A 15,041-nucleotide genomic window follows, 5' to 3' on the forward strand; every position below is an offset into this window, starting at 1 on the left:
TGTATATCTAGTACATCTAGTACAAAATCTCTTTTAATTTTTTTAAATAAAAGTTGGGGTAAAAGTATTTTTTTGGAAATAGTCTATAATAATCGAATCATTTTACATAATGCGTCGACCGAATTACATGATATCTTACACGAGTCAGATTTGGAAACACTAAAAAGGCGTAACTTTTCGACCTAATGTTCGGATCATTTGGCATAATAATCGACCGAATTACATGGAATCTTATTGCTTTCAGATTTGAAAATGCTAAAAGGGCTTAATTCGTCGACCTTACGATCGGATCTTTTCGTATAATGTGTGATCAATTACGTGGTACTTATTCGGATTGGATTTGAAAACGCTAAAAAGAGGGAGAAATTTTAGAAATAAAAATTACAAAAAAAAAGGTTTATGGTAGGATCATTTGGCGTAAGATGTTGATTGGATTACATGGTATCTTATTAGGCTTAGATCTGAACAAGAAAAATGTGTAATGTTGCGACCTAATGATGAAATCATTAGGCATTAACACGTTAACTGAATTATGTGAAATTTTATTGACGTAGGATATAAAATCACTAAAAATGCGTAGAGCGTCTATTTTCCGATCGAATATTTTGATATAGCGTATAAATCGAATTATATGGTACATTTTCTAGATTGAATTTGAAAACTCAAAAAAAAGAGAGAAAATTTAAAATTCCAAGAATTACAAAAAAAAAAAAGGAATGGGGGGCCGCGAGTGGGAAAAATACCCACTCGCCCCCGGAGACAGACGGACCTATAATCATTATTTAGATAATGGTTTGGACAAAGTGAGAAATAGTATTAAGTACAATTAAAAATTAACAGGCAAATAGAACAAAATATACTCATGTCTATTTTTCTTTGTTTTTTAATATGTATATATATATATATAATAAACGAGAGCTGAGACAATATACGTGAATAAAAGGGTTACAACATATACGTATAAAGTAGGGGTGTGCACGGATATTAAATATATCCGGAATCGATAAGGATTTATCTGGTAAAGTAGGTTCTGAGTATATACAATTAAAATTAAGGAAGAATCTAGGTACTAATTTCAGGAGTCGGTGAAAATCAGCTCCGATTCCATTGCACAGCATACCCGAAACCAGAACTGGGACCTGGAATCTGTTCTTACTTTGGTATTATTTGTATATGTTATTATGTTATTTTATTGTTTTTTAGATGGTAAATTTGCAAAAGAAAAAATAGAAAAAAACAAACCCTAATAACCTCCATCGTTTGCTCACTCCATCGTCACTCCTTCCATCGCTTGCTTCGCCTCGATTTTCAGCAGGCTCTCCATCCATCGTTGCCCCTTCCTCTCCCTTCCCTTCCACCTCCCGATTCCGTCATTTCAAGGCTCCACCCACTCTTTTATTTCAGTGGCTCTACTCCAACCGATTCCACCTCCCGATATTGTCGTCTCCAATTCTCTTCCATTAGCATTCGCAATCAACCGCGACCTACTGCTGCTTCCGATGCCCAGCTGCTTAAATCGTCTAGTCCAGCCGCTACCAGTACCAGCTAATGTTGCTCAGGGTGGCTACTGTCGCTGCTGCTTGTTCCCGTGCCCTGCTCTATCGTGAGCAATTGCGTCTGCCTCGAGCCCTTCCACGAGCCTCTGTTGCTGTTGAAGTGCTGACCTCGAGGCTCAAGTTGTTCCCGGTGCTGCCTACTGCCACTGCCTTTCCACGATCGTTTGCCTTTTCGACTTCCTTATTTTTTTTGCAATTTTACTCTTGTTGTATATGATTTTCAGTTTTGTGGATGGATTTTCCATGTCATGGATGCAAATCAGCTATTTTGTTTGTTTGAAGTGGAAAAAAATTACAATTTTCAATAGGATATTCGAAATCTGTGAAATAGTACAAGTTCCGGATAAATTTCAGAACTAGGTATTTTAGTTCCAAAATTTTAGGACCGATCCGGTAGATAGATCCAGGTATAAGAAAAAAATATACCCGGACTCTACACACCCCTACCTACAAGAACAGAAATGACATTTTAAGGTTGATATTTGGCTCAAACTTGAATGCCATGATCAAGGTTACATATGGCAATAATTCATGCTTCTTTTTTGCTCTATTTTTTTTTACCCAAAAAAAAAAAATAGAGAGATCAAAGGATAAAGAAAACAAATTAAGTCTAAATTTTAGGCAAAAGCCAGCTGTTCTTCTTTTTTTTTTTCTTTCGAACGTTGTTCTAATATTAATAGCCTACATTTCGGTGTGAACCTTAGTATTCGAAAGCCCCAATCAAATCCCGACTAATTCAGTTCAGCATCGGCTCAATAAGGGGTAAAGTTTCACAGCGTGAATTTTCTATATTCACAGTGATTCGAACTTGAAATCTTATTTAAATAAAATAAGTGTCGAACTGCTTAAACTAGTATACGTTGGTATTGACAGCCTACTTTTATTTAGTATGGAATGAGCAAACTCAATTTAATTAATTATTATTATGTTACATTATTTTGCTTTGACCTTGTAACATTTTGCATTACAGTTGTGTTAATTCATTAAGTTTCTATATACATATATTATATGGAACAAGGCATACAAATGCATGTGAAGTTGTCGGGGGAAAAACATCGGAAGTTGGAAGTGGAAAATTATGTCAAATACGCGTCTAATGCAAAAAAAGTATCTTGCATTTCTTATTATTACTTTTTTCACTTAATCTGCTAATACTCTATTTGATTTTACAGTAAAAATCACAAAAATTTTAACTTTAACTTTTAACTCAACACATTACACAATAAAAATACATATTTCTCAAGTCAAAAATTTTAATTTTAACTTTAACTTAGCACACTACACAATCATTTGTCATTTTTAATAATTAAAATCAATGTTACTTTAACTCTGAAATCAAATGCACTATTAATTATTTTCTGGAATACAATAGAAGAAATCAAAATTAATCTCGAGTATGAAAATCTCCCATGTCAAGAAAATCTGCTGCTATATCACAGACATATTTCTTTGCTAGGCAATTCGAAATCATTGAGAACAGTTTTTTTTTTTTTTGGGCTGAATTCTCCCCTGCCATCAATTTGATACTGCCAACTTCTTCACAGACAAAAACAGGAAGCTGCCGTTGTCAACTTTGAGAGGCAGGGCATTGAGAAACAATTAGACAAAATTCCTGTGCGTAGACGTGTTTTTGTTTTCCTTGGCCCTCTCAAAGAAAAGAGAAAGAAAGAAAGAATACTGGTAGGCCAACACAAAGGGTGTATTTGCACCTATTTCACCCTTTGCACCTATTTGGGAAATATATACTTATTGGGAAACTTGACCCAATTTCTAATAACCCCGATATAAAACAACCCGAGATAAAATTTGAATTACCTCAAGACGCTTTTACTGGGTTCCAGAAAATTGTTGATAGGAGTTGATCACGTATCAAATAATATGCAAGAACGAATACAAACGGCAATGTATTCCCACCACGTAATCGAGCGAGAACCAATCATATTCCACAGAACAAGTACCGACTCACGATCTCTAATGGGAGCACAACCTCGTGCAATTTTCCCAAATCATTCGTCTCTCTACTGCATCCTCATGCACGCACAAGACATACAAAATTCATATCCATACATGTGCATATCTGTATCAGCCATATGCTGATTTAATTCGTGCAGCAATTGACCCAATCAACGGGTTAATTACAGGGCATAATTACGGGAGTTACATCTTGTTACCGGCAATTGACTATTGGTCAATTCCGTGTTTATTCCACAAGGGAGAGAGTTGGAATTCCGAACTTGGGTCGGAACAAGTCGGTCAGGTTCCTCATGGGCAGACCAAAAAATTCTACATCTCCCACTCGCACTTGAGAAACTCACCAAATCGCATTGTGCTCACAACCATTAGAGAAAGTGGTTCATACAGGTAAATGTACCATATCGACCGTCGAGCTACAAAGAGACAGGGAGCCCTACACTAGAAATTCGTTAGAGACAGCGTAAAGGTGTCGAGTGTCGACCCTACAAAGATAAGTGTCTCTAGTGATCTGGACCAATTCCAAATCACATCAAGTGCAATATCTCTGATCCCTCATAGAGCCGTACTTAACTCTTCTCACTTTTGTATTCACAATTATGTCTAGCTACTCAGACAGCGTCACAATTGGGACGTCCTTGATTACAAAAATCAGGATGTGATTGAAAAAGTCATCCCTTCGCCCTCGTATCACTCCACTCAGAATTGACTGCTTGCCCAACAGTGCCCCAGCCGGCCGAATCATTCATGACCATAGGTAACACGTCAAAGTAGCAATCATTTACTCCTCATATTATGATACAGTCAAAAGTGACTAAGGGCACTTTCATAAAGGTCATAGACCTTTTATTTAGGACTCACACAATGATGAAGCATGGATTCATTCATCCATTTCCTAAATAGGTCGCACAAGTGCATGTAGTATGAAATACTTGCTCGCCATCACAGGCACCACAGGCGATTGCTCATGTGAGAGAGCCAATCTCAGCCTGTTGACGTACTTATAACTTTTTGTCATGTGCTAATTACCACATTGACAATGCATAATTAACAACTCAAAATTAATCATGCATTAATCGAAAATATCCAAATAACAATACATGTCATCTCAATCAAACGAAGTAATCAACTCAGACACAGAAACACAACTGCACAACTATTTGATCCGTAGGGATGTGTTTCAAGATTACTTCCAAATGCGCAATCACATCTCTGATGAAGTTATATCTTACCTATATGTGTTTAGTCCTACCATGATACTTCAGATCCTCAGTGTAGGCTAGCACACCCATACTATCACAATGTATCATGATAAGATCCAAACTCTCTCTAATCATATCGAGGTCATGCTGGAAGCGTCTTAGTCATACTACTAGTGAAAATGTTTCTCTACAATTTTTTTGTGTGTAGCCCTTCACCATTAGGCGAGTCTTATGGCTTTTGATAGAATCATCCACCTTTCGCTTAACTTTCAAGATCCACTTGTTCCTGACAGCCTTGCATTCAGTCCCAAACATGGTTAGTCCTTATGAACCAGTGTTATGAAAATCGGATCGGACCAGGCGGTTCGACCGGTCGGATCGAAAATCAGACCTATGTCCAGTCCGGTTAGCTTAGAAACCGAAAATGCACGAAAGACCAATGAAACCAAAAAATCGGCCGATTTTTAGATAAACCCATTCGAAACGGCCGGTTGCATAAGTTCAAAATTTTTAAAGGAAATCTCCTGACCCGAACCGAAATTGAGCAAAATTGAATCAAATCAAAATCGATTGAAACGGTGAAAGTGAAACCCTAGTCTTCTTCATCTTCACTGTTCAGTCTTCACTTCAGTTCGGTCATTACTCATCATCTAGGTTCGAGCTTCCTCTTCAGTCTTCAATTCAGTTCAGTCTTCAAGAGAGAGAGAGGGGGTGGGGTTATTTTTGAAAAAATAAGAAAGATGCCCAACCTGTAGGAAGTTAGAGAGGACAAGATCGGGACTTTAGGAGTATTGTGAGCCAAGATTGCAGGCCTCGGTCGGGGTATTCTTGAAATGGGCTGTGGGGCGGGAGTTCTTGTTAGAACGAGCTAAAAGGTGAAGCTGCGGAACGCGGCGAGTGCGAGCTGACCTCTCTTGCGGGAAGCCATAGCTGTTGGGGTCCTCTACAGGGGAAGCTCGTGTATAGAAAAAGGAGAGAAATGCGATTCTTCTTGGAAAAGAAATGGTGGAAGCCGGAAGTTGATCCATTGACCCACCATCGAGAGAGATTCGGTGGTATTTATGGGAATTGAACGAATTCAATGGAAGAGAGGGAAGGAGGTTTTGTTCTGTTTGCTTGGTTGCAGACTTGCAGTTGTAGGGAGGGGGGGACGAATTCAATGGAAGAGAGGGAAGGAGGTTTTGTTCTGTTCGCTTGGTTTGCAGACTTGCAATAGTTGGGGAAGGAGGGGAGAGAGATTATATAATTTTTAATTAAACGTGCGGTCCGACTCATCAAACCTGGTTGGACCCTTCGAACCCATAAACTCATACCTTGACCGGTTCAACATCCACTCCAATTTTGGTAACCCTGTCATGGACTCTATCTCCTCGTTCATTACATTATTCTACTCCTTACTCACAGAGGATGAGAGAGTTTCTTTTACAGACTTAAGCTCTCCATCATATTACACAGTAGTCATGAAAAGCATCCATATCGACCTCAAATCGGCGACGAGAAAAGTTTCCATAAATGCTTCTGCACAACTAAGGTTCGAGTGGAGTTCCGTCAAATGAACTAGGTTCATAAGATATTATGGCTTATTTGGTAATGGAGTTAAACTCCGTTTGATTTAATCACAAACTTCTTAAAATTTCAAAATGATCCAAATTTTTAATTTTTTTTTAAAATGTGCCCTACCCCTTTTTTCTCCTCCACTATTGATCATCTCCCTCATTCCCTCGAACCCCTCTTCAATGCGCTGCTTTCATCGCTCTCTCAAATTTAATCTCTCTGCTCTACAAAGAGAGGACAAACAGCCATGGATCTATCTCCTCATGTCCCCCTTCTCCCTTGCAACGCGCCCCCGAGCTCTCACCGGCTCATGCACTATACCAATAGACTCCTCTCGGCGAGTGGAGTCGGACTCCGCCCACGATGACTCAATCGGATCTAGCAGTGTGGCTCACGCGCATGGCCGAGAGTGACCGAAAGTCGGCGAGTGTTCTTGCTGTTCATGTTGCTGGTCAAACCCAGAAATGCAAAGTTAAAAAGTTTTGATTCGATCAAAAACTTAAGTCGCTTATAACTTTGCAATCCGATATCCAAATAACGCATATAGTATATCGTTGGAATTGTCTCGACGCATAGAATTTACTGATATAAAAATTATGCCACGAAACTCATATATCAGTCATTCAAGGAGGCAGTACAGAACCGAAAATGAAACGAGCAACCCAAGCCGTTCTAGCATGATACGGACACAACCCCTATGGGCTTTGATACCAATGTTGGGAAACATGACCCAAATTCTAATAACCAAATATAAAACAAGCTGAGATAAAATTTGAGTTGCTCCGGGTTCCAGGAAATTGTTGATCGGAGTTGATTACGTATCAAATAATCTGCAAGAACGAATACAAAGGGCACTGGCGATGGATTCCCACTACGTAATCGAGCGAGAACCAATCATATTCCACAGCATAAATACCAACTCACAATCTCTAATTACGAAACATGTTGAACTGAAAGATCGCGAGTACGAGATGCCTACATGAAGAGAAAACTTTGTATAATTATATCTTGTAATGAGCGATAAAAGGGCAAATAAGATTTTTCCATTTAGCAAAACTTATTACACATCGCTCATTTGATTTATAACATGTCTTCGTCCATTATATACTACAAACTTTATTAATTAGTGATCTCTCATATGCCATACGACAAGGCAACATCAGCACCAAGTTACATCTCTCAATAATTATTAATAGGTTAAATACGAAAACTGACATGCTAGGAAGATTTCAATGATGGGATTACTACCGTGCTTAAAGAGTTCATGATGAAAAGGAATTCTCTGTTTGAAAATCATATTGTTTTTTTTTTCTCGTTCATTCGAACAAGAAGACATTTTATCGGCACTTAAATCTGCGACGAGATCTTGAATAAATCATTATTTGCAATGCAAATCTTGTTTAATCAACTCTTTTGTTCTGGGCGATCTAACTCAAATTTCATAGGAATTATTAAATATAAAACTAAAAAAAGATATTCTTTCCTACAGCCAAAATAGGAAGTTCATTCCCGCTTTTATATCCCACGTCAACATGATTGAGGCAGATTACTCTTGATTGGATATTCTCATAATTTCCTATTGTGAACATTTTACCTCACAAAATGATGACTCCTTTCTCTCTAATCTATCTTTGCTCACTCAAAAAGAATAATTATTCACAAATCCGGTAGCACTTCTTAAATAAGTGTGTGTGTGTGTATATATATATATATATATATTAGCAATCGAGATAGAAATATTGAACATAAATAGTATAAAAAATTCAATATTATATATTTGTTAACAAAAATTAGACCAGCGGCGGCGCCATGTGGGAACATTCCATAAGCCAACCAATTCCAACACATTGCTCTACGACTTTGGTTTCGTTGTCCAATTGACTTAGACACTCAACTGTGACAGGGTACCGGCAAAAAAGCCCACGATTTGAAAATTAAATCACAATCAACAATTGCCGTTGTCCTAAATTAAACTAATAGCGCGTCCAATGCGCAAGCCAAAGTTCGTTCACTTAATTTTTCCAAATTCGAGAAACTTTTAAAATTTTCACTTGGATGTTCACCCTAGTTTGGATAATGGGATGGGATGGGTTGTGGAGAGATGGGATGAGGTGGGTTATGAGGAGATTATCTTAACCATTCATAATTCATATTTGGCTAGCATCAAAAAAGGATGTGGTGGAATAATATAAGCATACTATTTTGCTAGTATATCTATTTCATATAATACACGAATAAAAATAAATAATAGATTTTATAATATTTACAATATATACATATAGATATATATATATATATAAATGTGTAATGAATATATATATAATCATATGTATATATATTTATATATATATATATATGAGAACTGAGGTAGACAGATGTGGGCGAACGATAGATATAAAATATATAATAGAGTTTAGACGATATATACTTATATACATATATAACGGAGGTTTATATAGATAAAAGAAAAGGATTTATAATCTAATATATGTATATATACTTCTAGGTGCATATATAAGAACGAGCAAAAGTAATATAGTTAGAGATGACATTATTGTAATTTTGTGAAAAGAGAAGACTTAAAAATGACTTTTGACAACTTATTCATTCATAATATCTCAAATTAGTGGAATGAAAATATGGGTCTTTGTTGGGTTATGAAGGGTTAACTAATGCCACCATAACCCTTCATAACCCTCTATCTTTTAATTATCAAATATGAATTTTTTTAGTCCTTCCATAACCCCATAATCCTCTATCAAAACAAAATGTTAATTTTAAGAAACACGGATTGTCATGAATCCCGACCTTTGTTTGTATGATTTGGAAAACCATGAGATAACTAATGATAATAAGAACTTGATAAGTACTCGTATATGATAGCCAATGACCTTATAACGTCAAAGAAAGATGGGCCAAGATCGTAGAATGGTACGTGTCCATTACGAAATGGACGGAAAATTATATTATATTTCTCTACATATAGTTGATACACATCATCATCGTCATTGTCATTGTTACAATAAAAATTATAGTACATATAATAATAAATATAATGCTTTATTTTTTTTATTTTCGTTTACAATGTAATGCATTATTTTATTTTACATTGAAAAGAAAAGAGACGCCTCCAAGAATTGAATATTCGGGCAGGACAACCAACCAGAGGAAATGTCCCAGAGGTTGCCGGTTTACACATTGCACCGCAATCAATGGGAATGGTCTCTCTATCCAAAGTTCAACAAATTAGGCACTTTGGATGGATTCAAATGTTAACGCGAAACATGAAGAAGATCATTAGGGTTGTAACACTTGAACTAATCAAATACAGTAATATCTTCAAAGTTTACTCTACCACCCATAGCGTGTTGAAAGCCATTGATCAGATTTCATAACTTGCACTTTCGGATTAAGCCGCACTGTTTGTCGCTTGTCGATACAGTCAATACAGTCCATTTATAATTTACTGACTACAAAGAATGCTATACGTGATAGAACTGCACCAGTTTTCAACTTCATAGGAATTACTTTTCATGGTCACGGGGCATATGCCATAATCTCTCAATTTTTTATGTACAATAATAATTAATTAAATTAATAAAAACTAGTTGCGGATTTGTGCGTTGCGTGAGTGGAAATTAAATAATGTTTAGTTGCAACTTATATGCTCAAATATCTATACCTGTTATATTTATTACTTATGAAATCATATGAATTATGTTATAAAAATCAATAAATTATGACAAAATCATCCGTATCAAATACATACAAATTATTCTGAAAAAATATTTAACTGCATCCAACAAAATTTAAAATAAACATTTATGTATAAAATTGAATAATCTCTAATGGTTATGAACAATAAATAAAAAATTATAAGGAAAAATAGTGAATATACGTAGATATATGAGTGAAGAGGAAAACAATTTTTACCGTGTCGGAATATAGATGAATGAAATAAAGAAAAAGTTGATGATGTTAAAAATTTGACGATAGGTACTTATGTAAGAATTTTATATGCCAATTTAAATATTAATATTTTATTTATTTAAATAGATATTGCAGGATATCTATCAATTTTAAATAAAAATATGATTTTTATGGTAAATATGCCAATATATAAAAGTAGAATGCAGATTAAAAAAAAATCAAATATCAAAGTAGGATATTCACCCAAAACAAATACCAAAGTAGGAAATATTATTTTACCTCTGACCGTTTATTTCTTTTTACAATATACTAAATATATCATATCTTTCAAAACAGATAGGTTATATATATATATATATATATATATAAGAAAAAATGGGAACATATATATATTTTCATGAAGTCATTAAATGTATTAATATAATAAAAAATATAAATAAATCTCAATCCTTTATATTCATAAATTTCTATGTATTGCCTATTATAGAAAAAATGTACTTTTTATAGTGACATATATGCAGATGCCAAATACATAATGTAATATTGTATAATGTAATATTCAAATATATATATATATATATATTCCTATAATGCATCAAACAGCTACATATATGTCTGCCAATATAAAAGTTACACTATATATATATATATATATATATATTATAATGTAAAATTATATATTAACTTCACCCGTCGATATATGTAGATTATATTCTGTATTTCATTATATATCAAATACTTTTATATTTCACAATATAATATGTGATTTCACTAGAGACCGTATAAGTAATAAGATAATTTTTTTCATGTTTCATCTTTGGTATATAACGGCACAAGAGATAGACAAATAGCTATATATATATATATATATATATATAGATGCTTTATTAAGAAAGAGGTCTAGTTTTGGTTAGAAATACCACAATACAAAATATATATTATTCCCTTCACACGCAATCCCAATCCCATATTATAATCTCAATCCGTCTCAAGTCATGAAGAGAGAGGGAGACAGAACAAACGGGGGAGAAGCAGGAAAGGACAGAGCAGAGCAAAAACAGAGACTTTACTACACTCGTTGACGTTTCCAAGGCTCCAAAGCTTAAAACCGGCATTTTCCATCCCCGTTCAATTCCTTATCTCACTCACCCCTTCCTTCGCCGGCTTCTGATCGCCCTCCGTTCTTCCCTCTCCGACGCGCAGCGTCAGTTCCTTCTGTCTGTGGTAGACCAGAAGAGGCCCACAGTGTCCGAGAATCACGAGACAGAGGAAAGCTCGAAAATCCGTTTTAACCCAGAGAGAGGTGAGACCTTTTCTCCTTTTTCGCCTGATGGGGCTCTTTCGTTTCTGGGTCTTCTCCGTTTTCGTTTCCCGATCTTTGGCGCTCTATTTGATTAGCTGGTGATGTTGTTAATGCATTGACCCTTTACTGAGTTGCTGATAGAGCAAAGAAGATGAGACCGGCTGATGAAACTCTGTCTGAACTATTTGAGTTTCAGATCATTTGCTTGTGGCAATTTTGGTTTAGATAGGCTTTTATTCCGACCGTGAAGCTTAAAGTTTTCGATAGTATGGTCGATTCCTTAATTCTAATCAATTTTGCTATTTTGAATAGTCAGTCATTGCCTTTCCTTTGCTGCTGCAGATTCTTGAAAGCTTTGCTTTGTGAACAGCATTAAGGTTGTGTTTAGTCCTTGAGTCGTGTTTGTCTTGGTGGTTCGATTATTTAATCAAGGAATTGAGAAAGTTGTTTATGGATGTAACAGTTGCATCACAATTAAAATCTGTGACATTTTGATGTAAGTTTTGGATGAAATAATAATTCTTGTTCCGGCAAAAGAAATTATGTCATCCCGATTTTTATTGGCTAAAGCATGTATATAGTGTTCGAAAATGAAATTTGCAAGAGCATTATATTGTTCGGATATGAGGAAAATGGAGGGAAATCGGAGGGGAGACGAAGGATTTTCAGATATTCCCATACAAAATCCCCTCCACTCTCCTCCCTTTCCCTCAGTTTTACTCGATCCAAATGGAAGTAATGATAGTCTCCCTTTAATATTTATCACTATCTTATATTCCCTAACATCAAAGTCGGGTCTGTTACCTGCTTTGCCGTGATTGTCCTGAGATGCTATAAGCTCAAATAACTGAGTAAATTATTGATGTTAATATTAGTGCTTGTTCATTCCTACTTCATCTTTTACTTTTTAGTTGCTGGACATTTCCCATCATTCTTGATTCAGTTGTCATTGCCCTCCATATAAAGGCAGCCTTACACAAGCTGGAATTTTTCAGGAGAAGGAAAAAGAATGGGTTGCTGCTTTAGCACTCCGGAGAAAGTCGAAAAGCCAGCTGATAATAGACCCTACCCGGGAAGTCGACCTTCGGGTAACCCTCACGTCCCTTCTTCGAAATTTGATCTACCACTTTTTCCCATTTTTAACTTTTGCAGGTTCATGTACTGTTTTTTTTTTTTTTTTTTCTGGTTATGATTTTGCTGAAGATTTTTAGCAGGAACAGATCAAATAGGCAGCACGGGGTACCATCCCAGAATGGCTCCTCCAAGAGAGGCAAGGACTGCAACGGTCCAACCGATCGCCGTTCCTGCCATCCCAATTAATGAAATGAAGGCTATAACGGACAATTTCGGGTCTTCTGCTTTTGTGGGTGAGGGCTCCTTTGGGAGGGTATTTCATGGTGTTTTAAGAAGCGGGAAAGCCGTAGCCATCAAGAAGTTAGACTCGAGCAAGCAGCCTGACCAAGAATTTCTCTCCCAGGTTTGTCATGTTCATGCGTTATGCCACTGAATTATTTGCTAATTTCTGGTAAAAATTAATTCGAGCACTGGCATTAAACTCTGCAGGTCTCAATGGTTTCAAGGCTGAAGCATGAGAATTTTGTCGAGCTTGTTGGCTACTGCGTGGATGGTCCACAGCGCATCCTTGCATTCGAGTATGCGTCCAAAGGGTCGCTCCATGACATTCTTCATGGTACGAAATTGAACATGAAATTCTTAAAAACCACTTACCTTCTAACCTGTAGGCTTAAGCTTTGTCAGTAGGGCCTCGGTGGTAATTCATTGTTTAACATGGATTGGGATTTCGAGCCCAATTAAATGCGTTATGCAAGTGAAATTATCTGAAGGACCCATTATCGACTGATCTGTCTACTAACTTAAGCTTGTCAAATAGATGATGGGATGACGGTATATTCTCATAAACATTTCATTAGTAGTTCTTCATGGTTTAATATGTCATTTGTTTCTGCAAACAGGAAAGAAAGGTGTGAAAGGGGCACAGCCTGGTCGCCTTCTTTCTTGGGCCCAGAGAGTTAAGATTGCCGTGGGGGCCGCAAGGGGGCTCGAGTTCCTGCATGAGAAGACACAGCCTCCGATTATCCACCGGGATATCAAGTCCACCAATGTTCTGATCTTTGAGGATGATGTTGCTAAGATTGGTGATTTTGACTTGTCGAATCAAGCCCCTGATATGGCTGCACGACTCCACTCAACTCGTGTGCTTGGGACCTTTGGCTATCATGCTCCAGAGTAAGTTCTTGTAGTTTTACAATATATCGTTTTAAAATAATTTCATTTAGCTGTTCAATAATGAAACTGAGAAATTCAAATTAATCAGAAAGTGCATTCAGAAGATGAAAGTTCAGGAGAACTTTTTCCGGTAATCTTCCTTCCAGTTCCATGTTCTTATGCATGTACTCAAATGCAGATTTGCCATGACTGGACAGATGAACTTGAAAAGTGATGTGTATAGCTTTGGAGTTGTCCTTCTGGAACTCTTGACTGGCCGTAAACCCGTCGATCATACATTGCCTCGTGGACAGCAGAGCCTCGTGACTTGGGTAACTTTTATCTCGTCCCATGGCTGAAATCGAGTTCCACTTAACTCGTAGAATTCAACCTGACTTGATTCTTGGAAAAATTCAATTTGGGACAGGCCACTCCAAGACTTAGCGAAGATAAGGTCAAGCAGTGCGTTGATCCAAGGCTGAATGGAGACTATCCCCCAAAGGCAGTTGCAAAGGTAACGGCATTTACTTCAAGGCATTCTTCTTTCAATTGAGTCGATTACATGATCATGTGACAAAGTTATCGAATTAGCACGGAAAGAAGCATGGTCGGTCAAATAAATTTTTTTTTTCCCTTCTTTGGTATAAAATTAAGAATGTAAAGGGATATCATATTAGAATATAAAATATCTTGCAAAATGCAGTCTACAAAAGATTTTCCCCTATATTTAGGTTCTTTGAAGAAGACAAACAAAAAGAAGGCATTTCCCGTACTTTAAAAATTTATATAAGTTCCTTTCCTCGTGAAGGCTTGAAAATTTTATACTGTTCGGGATTCAAGGTTTTCATAAAGATCGAGTGATGTGTTCTTTACAATCAGTTCGAAGGAAATGAATCATTTATTGCTCCATTTTGCTGTAACAGATGGCTGCAGTTGCTGCACTATGCGTGCAATACGAAGCTGATTTCCGGCCAAACATGAGCATCGTTGTGAAAGCCCTCCAGCCTCTGCTAAACACTCGATCGTCCGTTCCACCTCAATCTCCAAGTTATGGGTGAATTCATTCTGAGCCTTGAACGATGGCTTCTAAAATATTACGGACGGCTTCAGTTTTTCTTGATCCCCTATTTCTTCTTCTTCCTTTTTCTTCTACCCAGAAAAGCTGTAAATTATATACCACATCTAAATTACTATTTTTCCTTGTGATAAAAGAGATCTATCCCGATGATGTACTGCTGAAAGTGAAATACCTTGATGCTGTCTTATATATTGTTCATTGTCCCAATGTATATCAACTTG

The 15,041-nt window shown here is 36.5% G+C and overlaps 1 protein-coding gene across 4 annotated transcripts; it reads left to right on the plus strand.

The window, feature by feature from the left end:
- Window positions 1-11,181: 11,181 nt before the first annotated feature.
- LOC116192598 (pto-interacting protein 1-like) lies at window positions 11,182-15,031 on the plus strand. Of its 4 annotated transcripts, none has more exons than XM_031521188.1 (8): window positions 11,182-11,516; window positions 12,512-12,604; window positions 12,731-12,993; window positions 13,080-13,206; window positions 13,490-13,763; window positions 13,942-14,074; window positions 14,170-14,256; window positions 14,666-15,031. In XM_031521188.1, the coding sequence occupies exons 2-8, from the start codon at window positions 12,526-12,528 to the stop codon at window positions 14,798-14,800; spliced, it is 1,098 nt and encodes a 365-aa protein (XP_031377048.1). In that variant the 5' UTR covers window positions 11,182-11,516; window positions 12,512-12,525; the 3' UTR covers window positions 14,801-15,031. The 4 variants fall into 4 exon arrangements, with proteins under 4 accessions (XP_031377048.1, XP_031377049.1, XP_031377047.1 ...); XM_031521189.1 differs by having other exon boundaries at window positions 12,737-12,993; XM_031521187.1 differs by having other exon boundaries at window positions 11,183-11,516; window positions 12,728-12,993.
- Window positions 15,032-15,041: the final 10 nt, after the last annotated feature.

Source organism: Punica granatum, chromosome 1 (genome assembly GCF_007655135.1).
Source record: "Punica granatum isolate Tunisia-2019 chromosome 1, ASM765513v2, whole genome shotgun sequence".
NCBI lineage: Eukaryota > Viridiplantae > Streptophyta > Magnoliopsida > Myrtales > Lythraceae > Punica > Punica granatum.